This window comes from Fulmarus glacialis, unplaced genomic scaffold (assembly GCF_000690835.1).
Source record: "Fulmarus glacialis isolate BGI_N327 unplaced genomic scaffold, ASM69083v1 scaffold3150, whole genome shotgun sequence".
NCBI classification, from domain to species: Eukaryota; Metazoa; Chordata; class Aves; order Procellariiformes; family Procellariidae; genus Fulmarus; species Fulmarus glacialis.
Genome location: NW_009189403.1, coordinates 144488 through 164750, shown reverse-complemented (window position 1 = coordinate 164750; position 20263 = coordinate 144488). Strand labels below are relative to the sequence as shown.

At 42.5% G+C, this 20263-nt stretch overlaps 1 protein-coding gene across 1 annotated transcript in view; it reads left to right on the top strand.

Annotated features, from left to right (window-relative positions):
* Nucleotides 1–1090: 1090 nt before the first annotated feature.
* LPHN3 (latrophilin 3) overlaps nucleotides 1091–20263 on the top strand; it is a gene marked incomplete at its 5' end in the record, with an annotated part of 87390 nt that continues 68217 nt past the window's right edge. The window contains 4 exons of the mRNA XM_009581750.1: nucleotides 1091–1276; nucleotides 5061–5099; nucleotides 17934–18117; nucleotides 18931–19053. Coding sequence (XP_009580045.1) covers nucleotides 1091–1276; nucleotides 5061–5099; nucleotides 17934–18117; nucleotides 18931–19053 — 532 coding nt within the window. The remainder of the gene's footprint in view (nucleotides 1277–5060; nucleotides 5100–17933; nucleotides 18118–18930; nucleotides 19054–20263) is intronic.

Here is a 20263-nt window from a genome sequence, read left to right as displayed (position 1 = left end):
ATGGGATGGGGGAGAGAATCAGAAGGGTAAAAGTGAGAAAACTCGTGGGTTAAGATCAAGACAGTTTAATAGGTAAAGTGAAAGCCGTGCACGCAAGCAAAACAAAACAAGGAATTCATTCACTACTTCCCATCAGCAGACAGGGGTTCAGCCATCTCCAGGAAAGCAGGGCTCCATCACGCGTAACGGTTACTTGGGAAGACAAACACCATCACTCCGAACGTCCTCCTTCCTTCTACTTCCCCCAGCTTTATAGGCTGAGCATGACGTCATATGGTATGGAATAGCCCATTGGTCAGTTGGGTTAGCTGTCCTGACTATGCTCCCTCCCAGCTTCTTGTGCACCTGGCCGAGCATGGGAAGCTGAAAAGTCCTTGACTAGGGTAAACACTACTTAGCAACAACTAAAACATCAGTGTGCTATCAACATTATTGTCGTACTAAATCCAAAACACAGCACTATACCAGCTACTGGGGAGAAAATTAACTCTATGCCAGGCGAAACCAGGACAGTCATCTATTTTTGTTCCTTTTACAAAGAACTTTTTTGCACAGGAGTTGTAACAAAAATCATCTCTTCGCTATCAAATAATCTTCTGGAATCAGAAACTGTTCATTCTTGACAGGAGAGACTATTTACGTGGTTTCTTTTTTTTTCAAGTGGCATAGATAAGGCAATGGTACAAGTTAACTGAAGCCCTCCCTAGCATGGGCATCCCATGGAAAGCAATGCCATCTTTGGTTGCATCTGCTGCAGTGCAAAGAAGCAGCTGCCCCTCAATTCCAGCAGTGCCCTGTGAGAAGATCAGAAATTGTTGTGTTGAAGCCAGCATGGTTACTGGAAAAAACACTTGCATTTAGACCATACTCAAACTCTGTACGTGATCAAACCATGAAGACCCTTTGCCGTAGTTTTCCTTCTTGGCAACTTCTTCTCTTCCTCTATTCTTTTCTTCTCCTCTTCTTCTTCTCTCCTCTTTTTCTTTTTCTTCTTGCGGGCACTCGCTTAACACTGTGGGGCTGGAAGGGACTGGAGTAACATCATACTAACAGCCAGGGGCAACCTTTTCCTCTGCTTTCTCAATTGCAGATGAAGTCAGGGGAGATGGCTGCCAACATTGCCCGGGAGCTTGCGGAGCACACAAAAAACCACTTGTACGCTGGTGACATCACGTACTCTGTGTCCGCCATGGTCCAGCTGGTGAACTTGCTTGATGTGCAGCTCCGAAACCTGACTCCGGGCGGGAAGGACAGTGCTGCACGCAGCTTAAATAAGGTAAAAACAAAGGGGCTCGGGAAGGGACAGGAGGCTGAAGAAGGATTTGGCTCTCCATGGAGAGCTATTATAAATGTCTTTCTGAACGACTGCCATTATAGGGCAGTGATTCTTTCGTAGTAGACAAGAGTACCTGGCAGTTTTTCGTTTACAGTGTATTTTATTCTGCTGAGAAACGAAACAGTTGTAAATGCCAAGTGTACTATTGGTGCTGGGAAATGTATACCCTTAGATGTGTAGATATATGAACTCCAGGTACTTCATTGTGGTCTCAGCTCTTATAGCTCAGTGTGAGAATAACTCAAGTAATGCCAAAGCAATTATTTTGGACTTGTGCCAGTGTGAATGAGACCAGAATTTTGTCCAGCGTTTCCAGTGCTGAATCTGTCTGTGAAATGCCATGTAATATGATCCAGAAAATCTCAATATTTAAAGCCCCAAGAGACAGAGTCTGGATTTTGATTTTTTCATTTGTACCATTACAAGGTGCTGATGTGAAGGTCAAATGAACACTTTTATGCATGAATATAAACAAATACAAGCAGACAGAAACATTTATTTACACTGGAGATACATTTACCAAAGGCACATAAGATACCATCGTATTTACACTTAAGGTCTTCAGGATGGTTTAGTATTAGAGGGCCTTTTTAGTGATGACCTGTGACTTAGCGCAGAAGCACCTTACTGCATGATGACAGTGTGGTTTCTGTGACTCCTGTTTGAGAAGAATTATTAGTCCTTTTGTAATTTCCAGAATTAAGTGGAATTGCTACATACTAAAGATGCTAGAAGTTGCCAGTTATGGGAGGAAATAAAGGCTGTGGAGTCTGTGAGAATACGTTTCAAGTTGAGGGCTTCCTTGGTCCAAGGCCCTCTTCATCACTGACTCGTATGTAAACACATGGGATAGGACTTATATTGGATTCAGACGGTGAATTATGCGGGCCTGGTCATCAGAACAAAGAACAGCTGAACCCTGTGGCTATGAGCACATGGTTGTATTGGCCACCCAGTTAAAATAAGACACAGAATTTTGTTCTCAGCTGCGTAGCTGGCTCTGACAGCCCTGGCATCCATGTAAGTGAGAACAGAACTTGGACCCAAGGTTTTTCGGGGAATAAATGATCCTAGCTAAGCCTGAAATTTCTTGTGTGTCTTCTGAAGAGAAATACTTTTCAGAGAAGTAACATTGTGTTTTTTCTTGTAAGTTATTATTGTAGACTTACACTGTTTTAAATGCAAAGGGCTTCTGGATTGTTTAAGATTACAGCTGCATGGGAATTGAAGTCCTGCATCTCATGTGCTTTGCATGTGCTGTGAATTGGGTTATCCTGATGCTTTTAATTAGTGCTTCCAGCTATTTTATAACAATCTAGGTAATAGTTGTATTAACTGTTACATCAGCATAACATTATTTGTTATAATCATACCATGGTTCTTTGTTTGAAATGATGGTGATGTCTGACAATATCAGGTAAAACCAGCAATTAATGTCACCTACTAACGGGTTTCAAGGTTATAGTCTGCTTGCTCTTCTGAATATGCCCTAGTCACATCCAACATTTTGTCACTTCAGCTTTGCAAGCACATATTTTTCATCTTTTTATATCCCACCTTCTGATATTTGTTTCGATTACATGAAATGGGGTTGTATCATGGGGGCAGGTGTGAGTTACCAAGGGAAGGGGAAGACTGGGCAAGGCAGAGCTCCTCGGCTCGGCTGTCACTCCTGGGGTCCCCCTTGCAGGTTTTCCCCCCCTGCCATCAGCTTTGCACAAGCAGCTCATACAAATCAATTGCACTCCGCATTAAAATTCTGGACCGTGTGGAGTCCTGCAAAACAGCGATGCGAGTCAGTGATCCAAATGACATGCTCGGTAATTTACTTGCTCTCATTCCCCACTTAATTCTTTAGAAGAGCAACTGCTCTGTGTTCATTTAAGAATGCATGAATTCAACTTGGAAGTAGTATTGGGCAAACAAAAGGCAGCAGAGTTACTGCTCCATTTTCCCCTTCACTGATCAAGAGTATTTCCAAAAAAAAAAAGGAAAAAAGTCATTTGCAAAGAGTTTTGTTTAGTGCTGTTTTGTCAGAAAAAAGAAATAAAGTAAGCGCTAGCCATTAAATATTCCTTTAATCATTAAAGGAAACGTGCTGGGGATCTGAAAGTAATCACCTGTGCTGTTTTGTACTGTTTTTTTACAAGCTGATGTACAATGAATTGAAATAAACTGGCATAATCAGAATTTTTAAAAGCTATCATCTTTCAGGAGCCACTTTCCTGTCACTAAAAGCTTTATGCTTTCCAGTGGATCAGGCTTAATTAAGGTAATAATTGTTCTATTGCAGACTGGCAAGACCCCCAAGTGGATAGCTCTGTAATTTTTAGCAAGGCTTTCTTTGATCTCCATTTGTTTCTGTAAAGTCTTCGTACTGGCCAAGTTTACCCAGAGGAAGATTTCTACTGTTACAAATTGATGAATTAGAAATTGAAATTAGGCATTGCATGATACCTGGGTGTATTTTGTTTATTTCAGAGCCTCAGAACTCTCGGGGACAAATTTGGCTCTCATCTGTGCTAATGGGATTGCACTGCTGTGAGTTGAGAGCGCAAGTTACCCCGAATCTCTATTGATGTGCAATTTCCAACCCAGGCACATCAGCAAAAACAAACCCAGCCAAGCCAGTGGCTCTGAGCAGCCTGATTTTGCGAGGCTTAGCTGCACCAATGCAGAGCTCACCAATTCTAGCTCACTGCTGCAGACTGCCTGCAAGGTCCTGGGGAGGTAAATAAGTGCCCGTTTGAATTTCATGACACACTAAAGTGCAGTTATCAGGCAGGAGGCATGCAAGTGCATATCACAGTACAGTCCCAAACATGGCTCCTGGAAAAGGTGGGGTTCTTTGTGGAAAAGCTGTTCAGCACATAAAGCATTTAGGCCCAGGAATTACAAAAGAAAGCACAACTCCGTATGAGAGGACTGGAAAATGCATTCCTGGAGAAGCAGTTTAATCCAAAGGGAGAGGATGGCCTCAATTGGAAATACTACATCTGATTCCCTTTTCATTGTTATGTGCTCTTCAGTGGCCCTTTACGCTATCAGGAGCCCTGGGCAATGCTCTCTCCTTCAGTGCAATGTGTTATCACACTCGACATGTGCCTGAGCTGGCTTTAAGCAAGCTCGCAGCAGTGAAGCTGGAGCACTATAGGTTTTGCCTTGAGCCAGAGACCTGAGCAGGTGTATCAGGATGGGTCCGTACAGGTCCATCCTGTATCACGATGCAGTCCTGCATACATCTTGCTCCCTGGAATTGGTCCTGCTCGTCCAAAGCTTGATTATACCTCACTGTGCCATCAGTGCTGTCTGACTGCAGAGCCCACACTCCTTTTATGTAAATAACCATCAGCCCTATCCTTTCCAGCCTTGTTCGATGTGGAAATATCATGTGTGATCTCCAAGCTCTAAGGAAAACATGATCTCTTGAGCATCTCTACTTGACTTCAGTGTCTCCTACCATCTAACAGCTGCTCTTGCAAAGTTGCTGGTCTGTGCTTTACTTCACTGAAAAAGGATTAACCCATATTTCTAGAGCCAGTCCTTCCAGCCTTCCACTGCTGCCTAACTCGCATGCTTCTTCTGGTTTGGTTGGTTTTCAGGAGCTGTTTAAGAGAGAAATAAGGTTTTTTTCATGGGCGTTTTCTTCAATTTTTTTTCCCTTGTTCTGTCACTAACTTGTTTTTTCTATTCCGTCTTTAATCTGCTGTCTTTATGGACTCAGCTTCAGAAAAGGGAGCGCTCTTGCAGGGCCTATGTCCAGGTATTTCTTGTGTTTTTAATACACGTGTCCAGTTGGTTGACTGAATGACTGTGAAGTGGGTCTTGTCTCTGTGAATAATCTGATTATTACCATCTTTGTGGCAGCAAGTTCTAAGGTTAAGGTTACAGGATAATTTCATTCTTCATCTCCCCCCACCTGCTCAGTTGCTCTCAGACTTCACAAAAATTTGGGCCAAAATCTCTGAACCAGAAAGGGAAAAACCACAGGAGAGATCTGACAAGACTCATCCGGCCATTGGAATAAGCAGGACAGTATGGATGCGTGCAAGTATAGAATGCAGAATTCCTCCTCACGGAGGTGTCTCCAGACCAGCTGGGTTTCGCTTGCGGCATGTCACTCATATAATTGCCGCCTGCATTTCCTTAGTTTTCTTTCTTCCCCTCTTATACTTGCAAATTTAGAAACAATTTGAAATGGCAACAATTGGCATAAGGGAGGAGGTAAGATTGTAATGAAATGCAGAGTGTCCTCACAGAGGGATGTAGGAAGGAGGAGAGTGCTGCAAACTAAATATAGGATTAGGAACATAACGTAATAAAGTTCACCCAGCTGTGGCCTGAATTTTGTAGGCTTACATTGTGTTTTACATGAACAAAGTCAAGCCCCAGCATTTTGGAAAGACCCACTTGTAGGCTTTTCAAGAGTGGAGCCTCGGGTTATGGTATTTATCCTGTCACCTTGCCTTATAGCATTTGCTCTAGTGACTTTTATATAAACCTGTTTGTATACAATGGGTGAGTTAATGCTGCTTTAAGAAATGTGAATGTTTTACCTTCTAATTTCTGTCTTGTGCTTATGAACACTGATGTTGTACTTATGGGTGGTTGATCATTGTTTATATGTGCATGTGTAACATACAGAGGTGTAAAAATGAACCCCATGTTTCTGGAAGGGGCTGTCTATGCCTGAATTTTCCTGCAAAATTCAACTTCCTGCAGTCGGTATTGACTTTATTTTGTGAGCTTATATTTCATTTAGCATGTGGGATTAGATGGTTTAGATTTCTAGGACATTAAAAATAAAACATTACCCCTCTGGGCTGGTAGGCTGTCTGTTTTCGCTTTGGATATGGTCATGAGAGAAAGTCACCTTTTCCCTTCCTTATACATTAATGGATAAAGATGAGTTATGGAGTTACACATCCATTGTCTGGAGTGACTTCTCTTAAGATCCCAGAGAAAGTAACTAGCATTTGAAGGAATTTAGGAAAGTTTACAGTGCAACGCTCACTCCCAAGCTAGCTATTTTGTCTACTGGTACCACTGGAAACCTGGTGAGTCTGGTTTGACCATGGACCACACAGTCCTGTTGGGGACCTTGGGTGCTACCTGACCCATAGTTGTACTTTTCACTAGCTGCACAGGTGTACTCTACAGTCGATGCATGCTCCTGGTCTTTCTGTCTTCTTTCGAACAGTAGTGAATAGGGAGTTTAATATACTCTACAGAAAGCTTGGTATTGATAGAATAAAGCCTGAATATTCCGCACAAACTTCATCTTACCCTTAATTTCAAGGACTTCTTCCCTTTCACTTGGAAAGATTACTTGTGTGTTTAAACATTAATCATGCGCCTACCTCTTTAGTAGGCAAAAACTGATGAAAGCTCATTGCCTGAGCTGTTTAGTATAAATATGGACAAAGCTGGTAAATGTATTGAAGAGGACAGTCCTGTAATAGAGGGCTTGAAGAATGAATTAGATGACCTAATTGAACCTTTTCAGCTCTGCTTTGTATTATATGGAGGTGAAATAATGTATCTGGACATATTTTCATATAGTATGTTTCCATTTGGAAAATCAAGTAGCTAGTCATCAAAAAATCATGTGTGGGAGAGTTTGTCTGTAATAGCAATTAAATGTGGCTGCAGATATTCCTGTTACAGGGCACTTATCCTTTACCAGGCAGTGAAATGTCTGGGCTGGCTAAGGCAATTTAGCAGAGATTTTTCAACAAATCTTAAATGGTGAAATCACGGACTTTCTGAAGTCAATGGGAGGTGGGAAGTCACTGGGAAATATGCCACTGATGGCAGAGAAATAAAGTTTTCAACCTTGCTGACATGATCTCCGTGTGCTGATCCCATTATTGTGAATAGCATCCATGGCTGAATTCGACTTACAGGGCTGGAAGTGTACCTTCAATCCTGTGCTCCCTAGACAAAGGAAAGTGCAGTACAAAGTTTATGTGAGAGATGTCCAGCAATTGTAAATATCAAAAGTGCAATTGAGAAAAGGTGGATTTTGGGGAGGAGGAGGGTGACTTGAGAAGATAATAATTGCTAAAATCAGTCTTACTGTTTTCTTTGGGCTGACAAATTTAAGTAGTCATGACAGAGCCCCTGTAGCGATTGGGGTGTAAAGTCCTCTTGAGCCCAAAATAAATGAATATAAATAAATATGTAAAACAAATCTGGAAATTTTGTGAGTTATTCAAATATGAGACTGGGAATGCCGTATCAGATTATCATCTCATCTCTCTGGGTAACTTTATAATTAAAACAAATATTGATTTAATTTGTGCAGTGTCACAATATTTGTTGCATTAAAAGCTCAGGGATTTTGTTTACTAGAGATAGAGGTTACAAGTGCTGCTCCTTTAGTTGCAAGTGTGGTAAATGATCTTTTTTGTCTCAAAAATCCAACAAGAACCAACCCGATAGGTGTCGTGATAAATACATACTAATATAATGACTAGATAAATTGCTGGGAGATTTTTCAGTCACGGTGATATTTAAGAAACTGCCACACGGGCTTTACTTTGTGATACTAAGAGTCAACTTAGGCTGAGCTGACCAAGGTGGATATCCAAGATGGACAGAGTGAGTGGCCTTGGAGAGGTGCTCCATTAGCTAAGGAGAGCTTGGACCCAATGGATGGCTTTTTGGAGAGCAGAGATCTACATCTCTCATGCCCACCTTTCTGCAGTGCACTGTTCTTGCACTCTATTTTGGGAAAGGGATGGAAAAGTTATGTGTGGGAGAATGAGTCACAACGGGTGACACATTTGATTAGCATAGCTTCATTTGGTGACCGGTATGTGACGTAAGCCAGTATGAATTTTCTGTAATTTTTTCAGAATTGATAATTCTTCATTTTCCAAAGGCGTTTCTCCTTAAACTGAAGCACTGGAGTTGTAGAAAACATGAAACATTTGTCTTTTGGGGGCTGTGAAACTGGGTTTGGTGTCACAGATTTCTTCCATGCCCTTCCACAAATGGCATGTGCTCACTGTTTCTCAGCTCCCCAACTTAAAATGCCATGGGTACAATTCCCCTGGCCTCTGGGAACAGAGGTGGGGTAGTAAAGAAAAAAAAAAAAGGCTGAGTACTCAGATATTGCAATAAGTGAGGCCATATTAACAGGGAAAACTTAAACATGGGGAATAAAATTAGAGAATTATGCTGTAATATTTAGTAGCTGGAAACACAAGCTTTAATAAAGGCTCATACCACATCCAGGCATGTAGAGTCTTTTTATCACATATATGCACCTGATGGCAAAATCTGACCTCACCTCCTTGTTTCGCTTGGATTTGTGGGCTGGAGCTCTGGGGCATCATGACGCCAATGTCTTTCCCTGCGGTGCCAGCCGGCAGCCTCTTCCCATGTGAAATTGCATGCTGCGTTTGGGATGCAGATCTGGGAAGACAAAAACTTCACAGGGTTCCTATTCTTTTTGGGTTTTTATTTTTTAAAGCCAGTGTCGGTGGCTTCAAAGCTGGAGGCTGGTGAATACAATAGATAGCCTGAGTGGCAGCTTTGTGGGAAAGGTGGAAGGAGGCAGCAGAGCGTTGCTTTTGCAGCATTTTCCTGGTCTCATGGTGTTTGCTGCTCTGGTTCCTGCCATCCTGTGGGCTGTCCTGTAAATCAGCTTGCCCTGCTTTGTAATTCTGGGTTTGTCTGTACAGCAAATGGCGAAGATTATGAAGGTGCCACCCACTCCGTGAAGATCACAAGAGCTTCTGGGTGCAGGTGTCATCGGAGCCACCGATGAAGCCGGTGCTGAGCTGCTGGCAGGTTCCAGGTAGCAGACAGTGGTGGGCGGTTGCAGTCAGAGTTGTCCTTCTGGTTCTCCTGGAATTTTTCTGAATGCTTCACGCTTGTAATGTGGGGTGTTTGAATTGCTGTACTAAGCAAAAAATGAAAGGCTTTCCTCAGAGGATTCAAGGCATTAAGTTTAGAGCTGAGTAGAAGAGACTTTTTTTTTGTTTGCTAACCTAGTAGCTCTCAGCAGATAAAAGGTGCATCTGGGACTTAGCCAGTACTATTTAAAGTGGATTAATTCTGTTTGTCCTACTTCTTGCTTGCTTGCATGGCTGGTCCCAACTTCCGTGAAGACTAAACGAAAGAAACTTGTGGCTCTGAGTGGGAGCGTAAATTGAATTATGCTGCATTTACTTGTGTTCTTGTTGTGCCTGTGACAAGAAAGACTCTGACCTCCATTTATATAGAAAGGGGCAAATTAATGAGGATTTTCGAGTTCCTTGTTTGGTCACTTAATTGGCTGTATGACAAAGAGCTCCGCGGTGCGTGTCAAACAACTTTCAGAGTCCTCTAATGATTTGTGCATTGCTGGACTCCTGATGCTATTCTGCGTGCCGTGTCAGGCGAGGTATCGTTAAAGTGGCTGGAATAAATTGGCTAGCAGTGTGCATACAATGTCGTATATTAACTATAGCTACAGGGAGTACTTTTAGCAGCTTTTTCAAGAGATCGAGATGTTTGCCTATCAGCATCAAAGTGCCCCAAACTTTCGTTTAATATAATTAAAAGGACATCTGAAAGAAGTGTGACTCGCAGCGGGGTTCTGCGGTTTGGTAGCCCTTTGTTAAAACTCTGTGAACTTAATATACTTCACAGCTTGAGAAACCTGCACTTGATTTGTGTCAGCAAGAGCGAAACTAGAAATCCCCACCCTGCATGTTTCTGCCGCAGTGAGCTTGTTGTTAGGGGAGAGGAGGATCAAAGCAGCAGCCTTGGGTTTGTCACCAGACTCCAAAATTCCTCGCATAAATATTAACAAGGAAGGTGACCGCATATTCCTCTACCTACAACTGAGCTACACCTATGGTTATGTGCCCACATGTAACATAGCAAAACTGAGAAAAAAATCTAGCGTTTTCTGCATTGCTATGTGCTTACTCTCTGCTTTAGGCTGAGTCAGTCCTGGAATCTGGTGGCACTGGTAAAAAGTCTCAGTATGAATTGCCATAGAGGTCAGTGGGAGATGTCCCTTTGATTTGGACCATTGGAGGAAAGGATGAATCTCATGGACTCCCTAGGAGTTCCCTTGAAGGCTATGGATATTCTGTCAAAGAGGCATTTCTTGTTTGCAAGCCATTTTCCTTTCTTGCTACAGCTTTGCTCGCTTCCCCAGTGTAATTACTCTAGCAGTTGCTTGTATAGTCTCAAGTCCCGAACAGTAGGGCAGCAAATACAGATGATTCATAAATGCAGTTCTCAGCTTATTCTGCAGGGAAGATCTCATTAGATGAAATAGATCGTATGTTATATCCTTCTTCCCAATTGGTTCCTTTTATTTCAGTCCTACAGATGCCTTCTGACCTTAAAACATTCTTCCTCGTATGCTAAGCAAAGCAAAACCATAACCTGTAATTTGTAACCTTCTTATATTTCTCAGATCTCCTATTTTTTTGTGTGCTCCCGTTAGGAGATTATTGGTACTTCAAGGCCAAGATTGCAAGCATTGCATGTCTAGTGCAAGACCGTTAATTCCATAGTTAAGCATTTTGTAGATGGCCTAATTTTAATAAAGATCAGTGCCTTTCTTCTCACTGCAGTGAGTTCTCAGCGCTGCTGAAATTCAGGCCATTTCTGAGTCAGTATAGTTCCTGTAGCCACAGCATAAACATTTGCGGTAGAGTTGAAAAGAGAAGGTTGCATACTCTTTTTTGAGAGCCTTTGCTCTCAATCTATGGAGCAATTTTAGAAATCCCTCTGCAAGGTCGGGGGAAGATCTCCTCTTGCCTTTGCCCTGAGTAGTAGGTTTTGGCTGAGTTCACCAAAACTCATCAGTTGCCAATCACCACTCTGGTATTAGATGTGGGCTAGTGTTTCTGGCTCAGTTTTGAAGGCAGAAGCGGAGATTAGCAGTAGATAATCTAACGATTGATCTATTTTTAAGTACTCGTCGTGGTTCAGCTAGTTTCAATCTAAATATGTGTTTGTCCATTTCATTGAATATTATAATTGTTTTGTGATGACCTTACTGCTTTGTAAAAAGCCTTAGACAGTAGCTGGGCTTCCCTGTAAGAAATTGTCTCCAGTATGCTTACTTATGCTTTGCCAGAGACAAATTTTAATTTGGAATTAAAAGAATAAACGACAAGGTGAAAAACCATCTGAGGGTGAAGAGCCTTGTCAGACAGATTTGAAGGCACTTCTCAGCTAAGAAGTAGGATTTAACACCATCATTTATCCAAAATGACTTTTTCCTTGTTTAGGAAGCTGAAGAAATTACATGTGTATCTATTTTTGACATGAAGTCTCACAGAGCGGGTGAATGTTCCAGTTTGATTGTGTAGTGGGATGAGGGTGCTGTCCATTTGCCACTCTAAAAAGACATGTCATTTCCTGAGCTGGTCCCTTTCAATGCAAAGAACCTTGCCAGAAACGACTCCTTGCATGCCCAGATCCGTGCTTTCATGCTGGTCCTCTTCTCCAGAGGGCCCATTCTGGCCAGGTACATTCAGAGTTAATGGGAGTTTCTCTTGTACCGGTGCTTTTTCTGGCCAGAGGCAAGAATCACACAACTTCCAGCAGAACTTGCCATCAGTAGCATTGATTGTGCCTTTAACTCAATTGATTTGGAGGCTTGCAAATATTGATAGCTTAAGAAAAGGTTTTGTTTTAGCACTGGGTGTTTCATATGAATACAGAGCAAAACCAGCTGTTCTTGAGTAAGGAAGCAGGTAAGCTTTTTTAAAGTACTACTGCTTTCCAGTAGGAAAAAGGAAAAAAGAGCATAACATTGTGATCATTGAACCACACCCACATTTCAGTGCATCTGCTCTCTGACGGGTTTTTCATTTTCACTGTGCACTGTGGACCTGAAAGGGTTTTCATGCTTTTTTTCTCTGCTGATTTGCCAAAAAACCTCAAGCTGCTATTAAAAAGTGGGCTAGTAATGTTTTTGCGTGCTTTGAATAAAGATGATGATGCACTTGTTTTGGAGCAGGACCAGAACCTCAGACCGTAAGCACAGTCTGAGGCTGTGTCTGTGCGATTTCACTCTACAGTCTTAGCACTGCTGTTCTCAGAAAGGGTGAGCAAACCTCCTTTGATGAGGCTGTGCCAGCAAACGCCTTTGGTACAGCATTCCTTGTTTTGCACCAGCCGTGATTTTAGTCTACTGATGCAAAGCACAGCCTTGTTGCTGTAGCTCCTTCTATCCTAATTTTTGAAAGTGCATTGCATGAAATATTCCTGTGAGATCAAGGAAGACAAGTGTTAGCAGTATGAGACAGAGCTTTGAAAGTTATAAAATGCAGATATTTTAATTAGAGATGTCATTGCAAAAGTGCTTTAATGCCCTGTGCCACTGTCCTCATTCTCCCAAAGCTGCTATAGGAAGTACGACCTTGATGTAGGTTCCGTGCAAAATAATGTATACAGTGTGTACAGTCTCAAGGAGGTGCTCCTTTGTAAGGAAGGACAAACTGCATACTTGAAAATTACTCATTCAACCAATGTTCCCTGCAGGGCCTGCTGGTATTCACTTGCCATGAAGCAGTATTTTCTCCAGTCTTAAGTTTGTTGGGGTTTTTGTTCTTCCATCAGCTGCTCAGTGAGAGGCCGAAATGACCGAAAAGTTTAGGGAGGTCCTAACTCTAGGAGAGCTGCTGGTTTTCTAAGGTTAGAGTTGCTGTGCTTAAGCACCATAGCACAATGCAGTCTGGTCCCAAATTTGGTAATGAGATTGAGTATGTCTAACATCTCTTAGTGATTTCCAGTGTTGACTCCCAATTAATGACAGATTTTACATTACAGAAACTGCTTTTGTCAAAGAGCAGTGCCTTGGATATTGGTACAGTGAGAGATAAAGAAATGGATGTAGTATCACTGGATATATACTCCCCTCCTAGGTTTAAACGTGTGTGTCACATAGCCAGATATTCTCACCAGACATTTCTAGAGGGGGAGAAGATAAAAATAAATGAACAAGCAAAATTCAGTTTTGGAGAATGAAGCAGCTGTCACAAAGGAAATCAATGGGATATGTACAATTGGCCTTTCAGTAATGTATAATTACTGTAAGACTCCTAACTAGTTGCCTTTTGACAATATATCTTTTAATACCCATTTGTAAGTCTCTGAGAAGGAAGGTTTACAATTTGTTTCTGTTTTGTAACCTCAGGACGAAATCAAGAAACCATGAGCATATGCCCTTATTTGGGGAAAAAATCTCCCTCTGCAATTTATTAACATTTATTTACATTGAATGTACACTCTGTGGTGCTATATAACCGCATAATGAAAGGGATCACCATCATGGGATTTGTCTTCTATGCTTGGCATGTTCTTGCTCTTCTCTCGATGTCCAGTTGTAGCCACTGCTGGAGACATGAAAGGTCCACCAAGTCTAATATTCTCTGACCCAGGATGGTTGCTCTTTACGGGCTTGTATTTAGGGGGTTTGGCTTTGCATGTATAGGTACCCTGACATCACAGGTAGCATACAGCTACACCTACATATCTCGGGATAGAAAGGCAAATGGAAAGTCTTCCTTTTTGGCTGCTTTCTGCCATGCCCTTCTTCCCTCATTTGATCTTAGGCTACAAACAAGCAAGCTATGCCTTGTGAAAGCTTTCCCTTGATGTCATTTGAGTTACTTTTGTCCTTCTCCCTGAGCATATGTGTGCTTGTGCTCTTTATTCATTAAGCTCCAGCAACCATGGCATTGGTTTGGTGCCATGCTGTGGGTGATGTTGAGGTATGTTTGGGCTCCAAGCCCCACATTTTTATTTTGCATGAGGCTCACAAGGGTGCTTTGGAAATTGTTTACCCAGTTGAGCTGCATTTGGAAGAGGGATCAGGCAGGGGAAGAGAAGAAAACCACAGCAGAGGAAGTCTTTTAGTTTGGAAAGCAAGGACAGGGTCTTCAGTGAGGTAGACATGCAGCATCCTTTAATAGATGTTGGGTTCTTCAGGGATAGAATTAATCTTGTGTGACTTTGGGCACCTAAGTGGGGAGTTGCTGTAGTTGCTTCTACTTTGAGTGGGGAGAGAAACTAGAGAGCGTCTGGGCTCCCAACTTGGCTGCATGTTAAATTCTTGAAGTGAGGTGGGATGAAACTAGGTCAGAACTTTCCTAGCTCCCTCTGAAAGTCCCCACCTTTATCACAATCACCAGGGATCTCAGGTAAAACCTATCATGCCATCAGCTCCCAAGCACACCTATCTCATGCCTTCTTCATTTCAAAGGTCCTCCGTCAGGGCTAACCCTCCTTCCACTGGTCACTGAGAAGCTTTCCTGGGAGCTTGGCACTGCTGCTTCTTCTATGCTGGGACTTCATCAGACCACAAAGTCGTTGGAGCAGGTGCCAAACCCACCTAAACCATGACGGCTCCGCTTAAATGCAAACAGGCCGATCCTTGTCCCGTGTGCCTGCCTTCCCACAGTTCCCGCTCCCCTGCCCAACTTTTCCCAGTTGGCATCTCTGTCTCAAGAGACACTGTTGCTTTAACAGCTGTTTTGTTTCTTTTAAACACCTACCTCAGCTCCTGTCCAAAATGCAAACATTTCATTAGCACCTCATCTCCTTGGCTTCAGCCCGCAGCACTCAGCCATAATTAAGTGCTGCACTCAGAAATATAATGCGGGGAACACTTCATTAATGCGCTGAGACAGGTGAGAGGAGTGACCCTCTGGGGAAAGCTATGGACTAAATTCGTTTCGGATGTAATGCCCACGAAGACAGTCTACCAGCTTTGTTCAGATACGTGCTAAGGACCTGACCCAAAGTCCTCGGAAATCTTTCTGGAGCTTTTCCATCAGACCCCAGATCCAAAGTGGTGTGAAATGGCTGGTTTCAGGTTAGTCACTTCAAGAGGATGGATGCTCATCAGCACCACGTTCATTGGGTGGGGAGTACACATTGTGCGGGAAGTGGCACATTAGGCCTAATTGGTGTTCTCTCTCAAACTTTGCATGCACACATGCACACACATTTAAAAAAATAAAAATAAAAAATGCATTAGATAAAATAATTTTTCTGGGGTAAAATCTTTGCAGCAGATGTTTCACCATAACACAAATATTTTGGCATCTGTTTCATGTTTTGACAAATAGGCATTACCTTTCCATCCAGAGCCAGGAGCTGGATCTGCTGCAAAGACTCTTTCCACCTTTCAGATATTGATAAAAGCATCCAGGATGTTGTTTTAGCAGAGATTTAAAGACACCATTAGTAGCTGAGCTAAATGGAAGTAAGGCAAACTGTAGTCTGCGTGATAACATTGAAAGGGGAAAAAGCCCCTCGTTTTCTGCTTTCCATGCATAAAAGATCTTTGCAAGAAAACACCGTGTTGTGTAGAATCTGCACAGTAAAATAGTCAAGCTTTTAGATCACTGGAAAAGAATACTACCTCCTTTTTGCCTGTAAAGAGATAAGCTACCAAAGTAAACTACAGAATTTTATTAAGAGCTACAAAGGTCAGTCTTCCAGATTTTAAAACACCGAAAAAAAACCCCACTTAAATGCTATGAATTTTTAGTATTTCTTCTTGACTATTAAAGTCAACCAGCTTTTTGTGTACACATACTAAATGTGTTAAGATGCTTTTTAGACTAATTAGGGAAATCAGTTTAATAATCAGTATGATAAATGGATTTATGTTTAATAAGTTCCACTTAACAGCAAATGAGAAAGGGATTGCAGTCCTGGATTGTAAAGGCTTGACAGCAAAAAGATTTTTGCAGTAGCACTAGAGGACAAGATTTTCAGCCATTTTGGTTTGCTTCAGAGGTTGAAGCATGGGTTACTCCATGCTTTGGCAAACCAAGCTGTGAGGCTCAAGAGAAATGTTGTCTATTAATCAAGGGACCAGGGCAGTAGCTGCCAGGGAGGGGAAGATCTATTTAAGGTACAGGAGAGGCTTGGCACAAGAACAAATGAGTTAATTGATCATGAATAAATGTAGGTTGGAGAGCAGGAGCTTTGTACTGTCAGAGGAGCCCGATTCTGGCTCAGTCTTCCAACAGGAACCATGGTGGTGTAAGAAACCTTCCAGCCTCAAGCACATTTAGGATGAAAATGCACATGGTAGTGTGTCAGTGAAAAGTCTTTGCTGGGATTAAAAGCACCAGCAGGTCTAGCTGTCTTTGCTTCTCCTTGAACCTTGCTGTAGTTGAAATTTTTTTGAAGGTCACCTGGATGTAGCAATAAAATCAAATTCTGGTTTGATGTGATTATATTCTCCCATTGCACATTTGCATCTGACCACGGCTGATGAGTGAGTCAGGACGCCCCGCATTCTCTGTGCCATGTAACACTCCTCCTGAGGGCTCTGCTGGAGAATGGCCCATGCCATATCTTCTTTTCACACATCGTGTTGTACAGGTGGGTTTAGAAACACTGTCAGGAGTAAATACTGTACAGTAGCCATGGAAGTGAGCCCATGGGGTATCCTTTAGGCTTGCAACATGTTGAAATCCCATGGGACTGTCCTTGCCTTGCAGAATAGAGTTGTGAGTTTGATGCCTACACATTCAGCATACAGAAAATTATTAAGAATGGCAACTTCATCTCAAAGTGAAGGTTGGTTTCTGCAATCAGCATTAGCTGGCAGTGGAGGTGTTTGTGGGGCAGGCCTGCCTGGTGGCGAGACACTAACCAGCAGAAGAAAGCATGATTAAAGTATCTTTTTTTTTTCCTCCTTTTCCTCTGCATAATCAGTCTACCAACTGGTACAGCTGGTCTCATTAAAAAACGTTAGCTGGAAGGTAGTTGAGTCAGCTCTGGTTAGTAACTAAGCGGGGGTTTTAGGTTGAGCAAAACCTTCAGGTTGGGTAGGCTCTACTGCTGTAATTTTGCAATCATGAGGCCAGCACGGTTTCGTGTGATCCTGGATGCGCATCCAGATTAACCTGTGGGAAGTTCTCCATGGGAGAGCTCTTTGTGCGTGGCAGCCCAGGGCAGAAGGTGCACCGCAGGAGGGACTAAAGTTGTTACCGCGAGGCTGACTCCTTCCTGAATGGAGCAATTTGAAATGTAGTGTCTTAACTAAATCTCTACGGGCACCTGCTGCTTCTCTGGATGAAGTGGCATAACTCAACTATCTCTGTGTCTTCATGCCTGCCTGCCAGAGGTTATGTGGTGGGAAACGCCCTAAGAAGCATAGCCCTTGCAGATACGAAATACCTTCCTTGGGTGCCCCAGCCCTACTCTTGAATTCTGGTGCTGCAGGTAGCAGCAACCTGCTTCACAGATGGGTTTTGAAATTATTTTCCTGCATGTTTCCTTAATGATTTCCTCATCTCCCCTCTGTCTACCCCACGACCCCTAATTCCTTCTTAATTCCTCCAAGCCCAGAGCTGCTGGTCACGGAAGCAGAAAAGCACTATTCCCAGTCTGCATTTAGAATAAAATCAACATTTCCTCCCTCTCCCATCTGATGGGATAAATGATGCCTGGCTCCATTGCAGGCTGCCCCAATGGGTGGGGAAATGAGATGCTGTCCTCTCCCTATAAACTGATGTGTGTGGAGGATGGGACTGAGCGTATGTCAGAGGTCTCGATGGTGCTTTAGGTTCGCTAGAGCCCTTTCTCACTCGATCCCTCTCCCTTGCAGGCCATGGTGGAGACGGTGAACAACCTCCTGCAGCCACAGGCTCTGAATGCGTGGAGGGACCTGAACGCAAGCGAACAGCAGCGTGCAGCCACCAAGTTACTCGACACTGTGGAGGATAGTGCCTTTGTGCTGGCTGATAACCTGCTGAAGACGGACATCGTCCGAGAAAACACTGACAACATCCGTAAGGGACAGATCCCATAAATACCAAGAGCAACCAGAGGGGAGAGTAAAGGCTGGGAAACCTGGCTTCGGTCTTGGCCCCTAGATTAACTGGAGAGCAATTTGTTACGTATGTCTTGGCCCTTTGTCTGAAGGACTTAAAAGTCTTTCCAAAAGAGCCTAAAGGAATAAGGCAGCTCACTACCCTTGTAATCCCATGGAAAATGAGAACCTCACCTGCCTTTATTACTCCTGGCTTTGAAGGCAAAATCTGTGCTAAAGCAATGAGAGCACCGCTTCACAGGGAGATTGTTCATTGTAATGCAATTGTGTTTCATTTCATACAAATTTGTGTCTTTATTTGGCTGATTGTTGATTTTAATTAAAAAACAAGCATGATGGAAAGCACCAGCACTCCCACTGTGCATATGTGAAATGAGAACAACTCTTCTTTCTATTTCTGTGAATACAGATCCCGAGCACTGATAATATTTACAGAAAGTACCAATCGCCAGTGGCAAAGAACTAGCATTTTCAGATTTTCATTTTAAGCATTGTCCTTAATATCCTGAGGTTCTTGTTTACAAGAACTGGTTGTCTTTTGTCTTCCACAGAGAGTAAAATTTATTTGCTTTTTTTTTAAATTAAATTTAAAACTTCTTCAGGGCAAAGATTTAAAAAGAAATAGGAGCCCAAACAGAGTCTAGCATGAAACATTGTAAGTTGATTCCTCTGCTCTCAGACGGTCTGGAACACCATTTTGTAGCTCTGAAGTGTCGTGTCGAAGATTATTTCTGTAGAGATTTTTCTTAGTGTTGGTGTCTCTTGCAAACAGAGCTGGAAGTTGCAAGACTAAGCACAGATGGAAATCTGGAAGATCTGAAGTTTCCCCAGAACATGGGCCACGGGAGCGCCATTCAGCTGTCAGCAAATACCTTGAAACAAAATGGTCGAAACGGTAGGTCCAGCACCTCCAGCCACGCTGGCCTCATGAATCAGTCACGCTTTAGGCATTGTTTTGTGTTTAAGTGTAAGTATATAAGTAATATATAATAGTAATACTAACTATATAAGTATAGTATTAATCGCTATGTTAATATTTAAATTAACGCTAGCATCGGTTGCTCAGGCCCTTGACTGCAAGCTAAGTTGGCTGACTGGGAATGTATTATATTGCTAAGTGACTCACAGCCTTCAAAAGTCTTACATGCTGGTAAAAATGCATCAGATCCTTGAATGATGTGGCTGTTGGGGTACGGTGCTGAGTCCAGATCCAGAGAAGTGCTTTTAACTGCTGTTGTCTGCAGTAGGAGGCTTCAGATGGGATAAGAGGCTTGTTTGAATGAACTGCTTCACAGTGGGGCACTATACAAATATCTGAAAAAGGAGGGAAGAAACAATAGTAGCAAATATTAATAATAAGCCAACATGGCAGAAAAGGTTGATTAACTGTTATGAGTCTGAATCTTCAGTGCCTTTCTCTCTGAAGCTTATGAACCTCCTGATATAGCATAAATTAAAGATGATGTTATATGTGAATGGTCTTCATGCTGCCAAGCCATTTATTTCCAGACCAGGAATTTGAGCAGACACATTTGTTGATCTCTATAGCCCTGCTATAGACCAACTTCAAACTCCCAGGCCTTCTACTAATGGGCCTAACATGCTCCTATTTCTGAGTTCCTTTAAAATTTAACCTGTGTGCAGCGGGAAGGGACTCCAATACAGGCTTTGATCACTGCAGGCAAAACATGGAGTGATAGTATTACATCCAGACCAGATGCATTAAAACTGCCAAAAATTTCTGACAACTGCTGAGAGAAAAGTTTGGTCTGGTGGTTCAGAAAGAAAGTTTTGCCATTGGCTTCCTTGATGGGTTCAGAACCTTTGCATGTAGGATTTGAAGAGAAGTATTTCTTTTAGAGACTGTGTAAAACCTAAGATGCATAGCAAAACTCCAGTGGATTACATCCAGACCAGATGCATTAAAACTGCCAAAAATTTCTGACAACTGCTGAGAGAAAAGTTTGGTCTGGTGGTTCAGAAAGAAAGTTTTGCCATTGGCTTCCTTGATGGGTTCAGAACCTTTGCATGTAGGATTTGAAGAGAAGTATTTCTTTTAGAGACTGTGTAAAACCTAAGATGCATAGCAAAACTCCAGTGGGAGT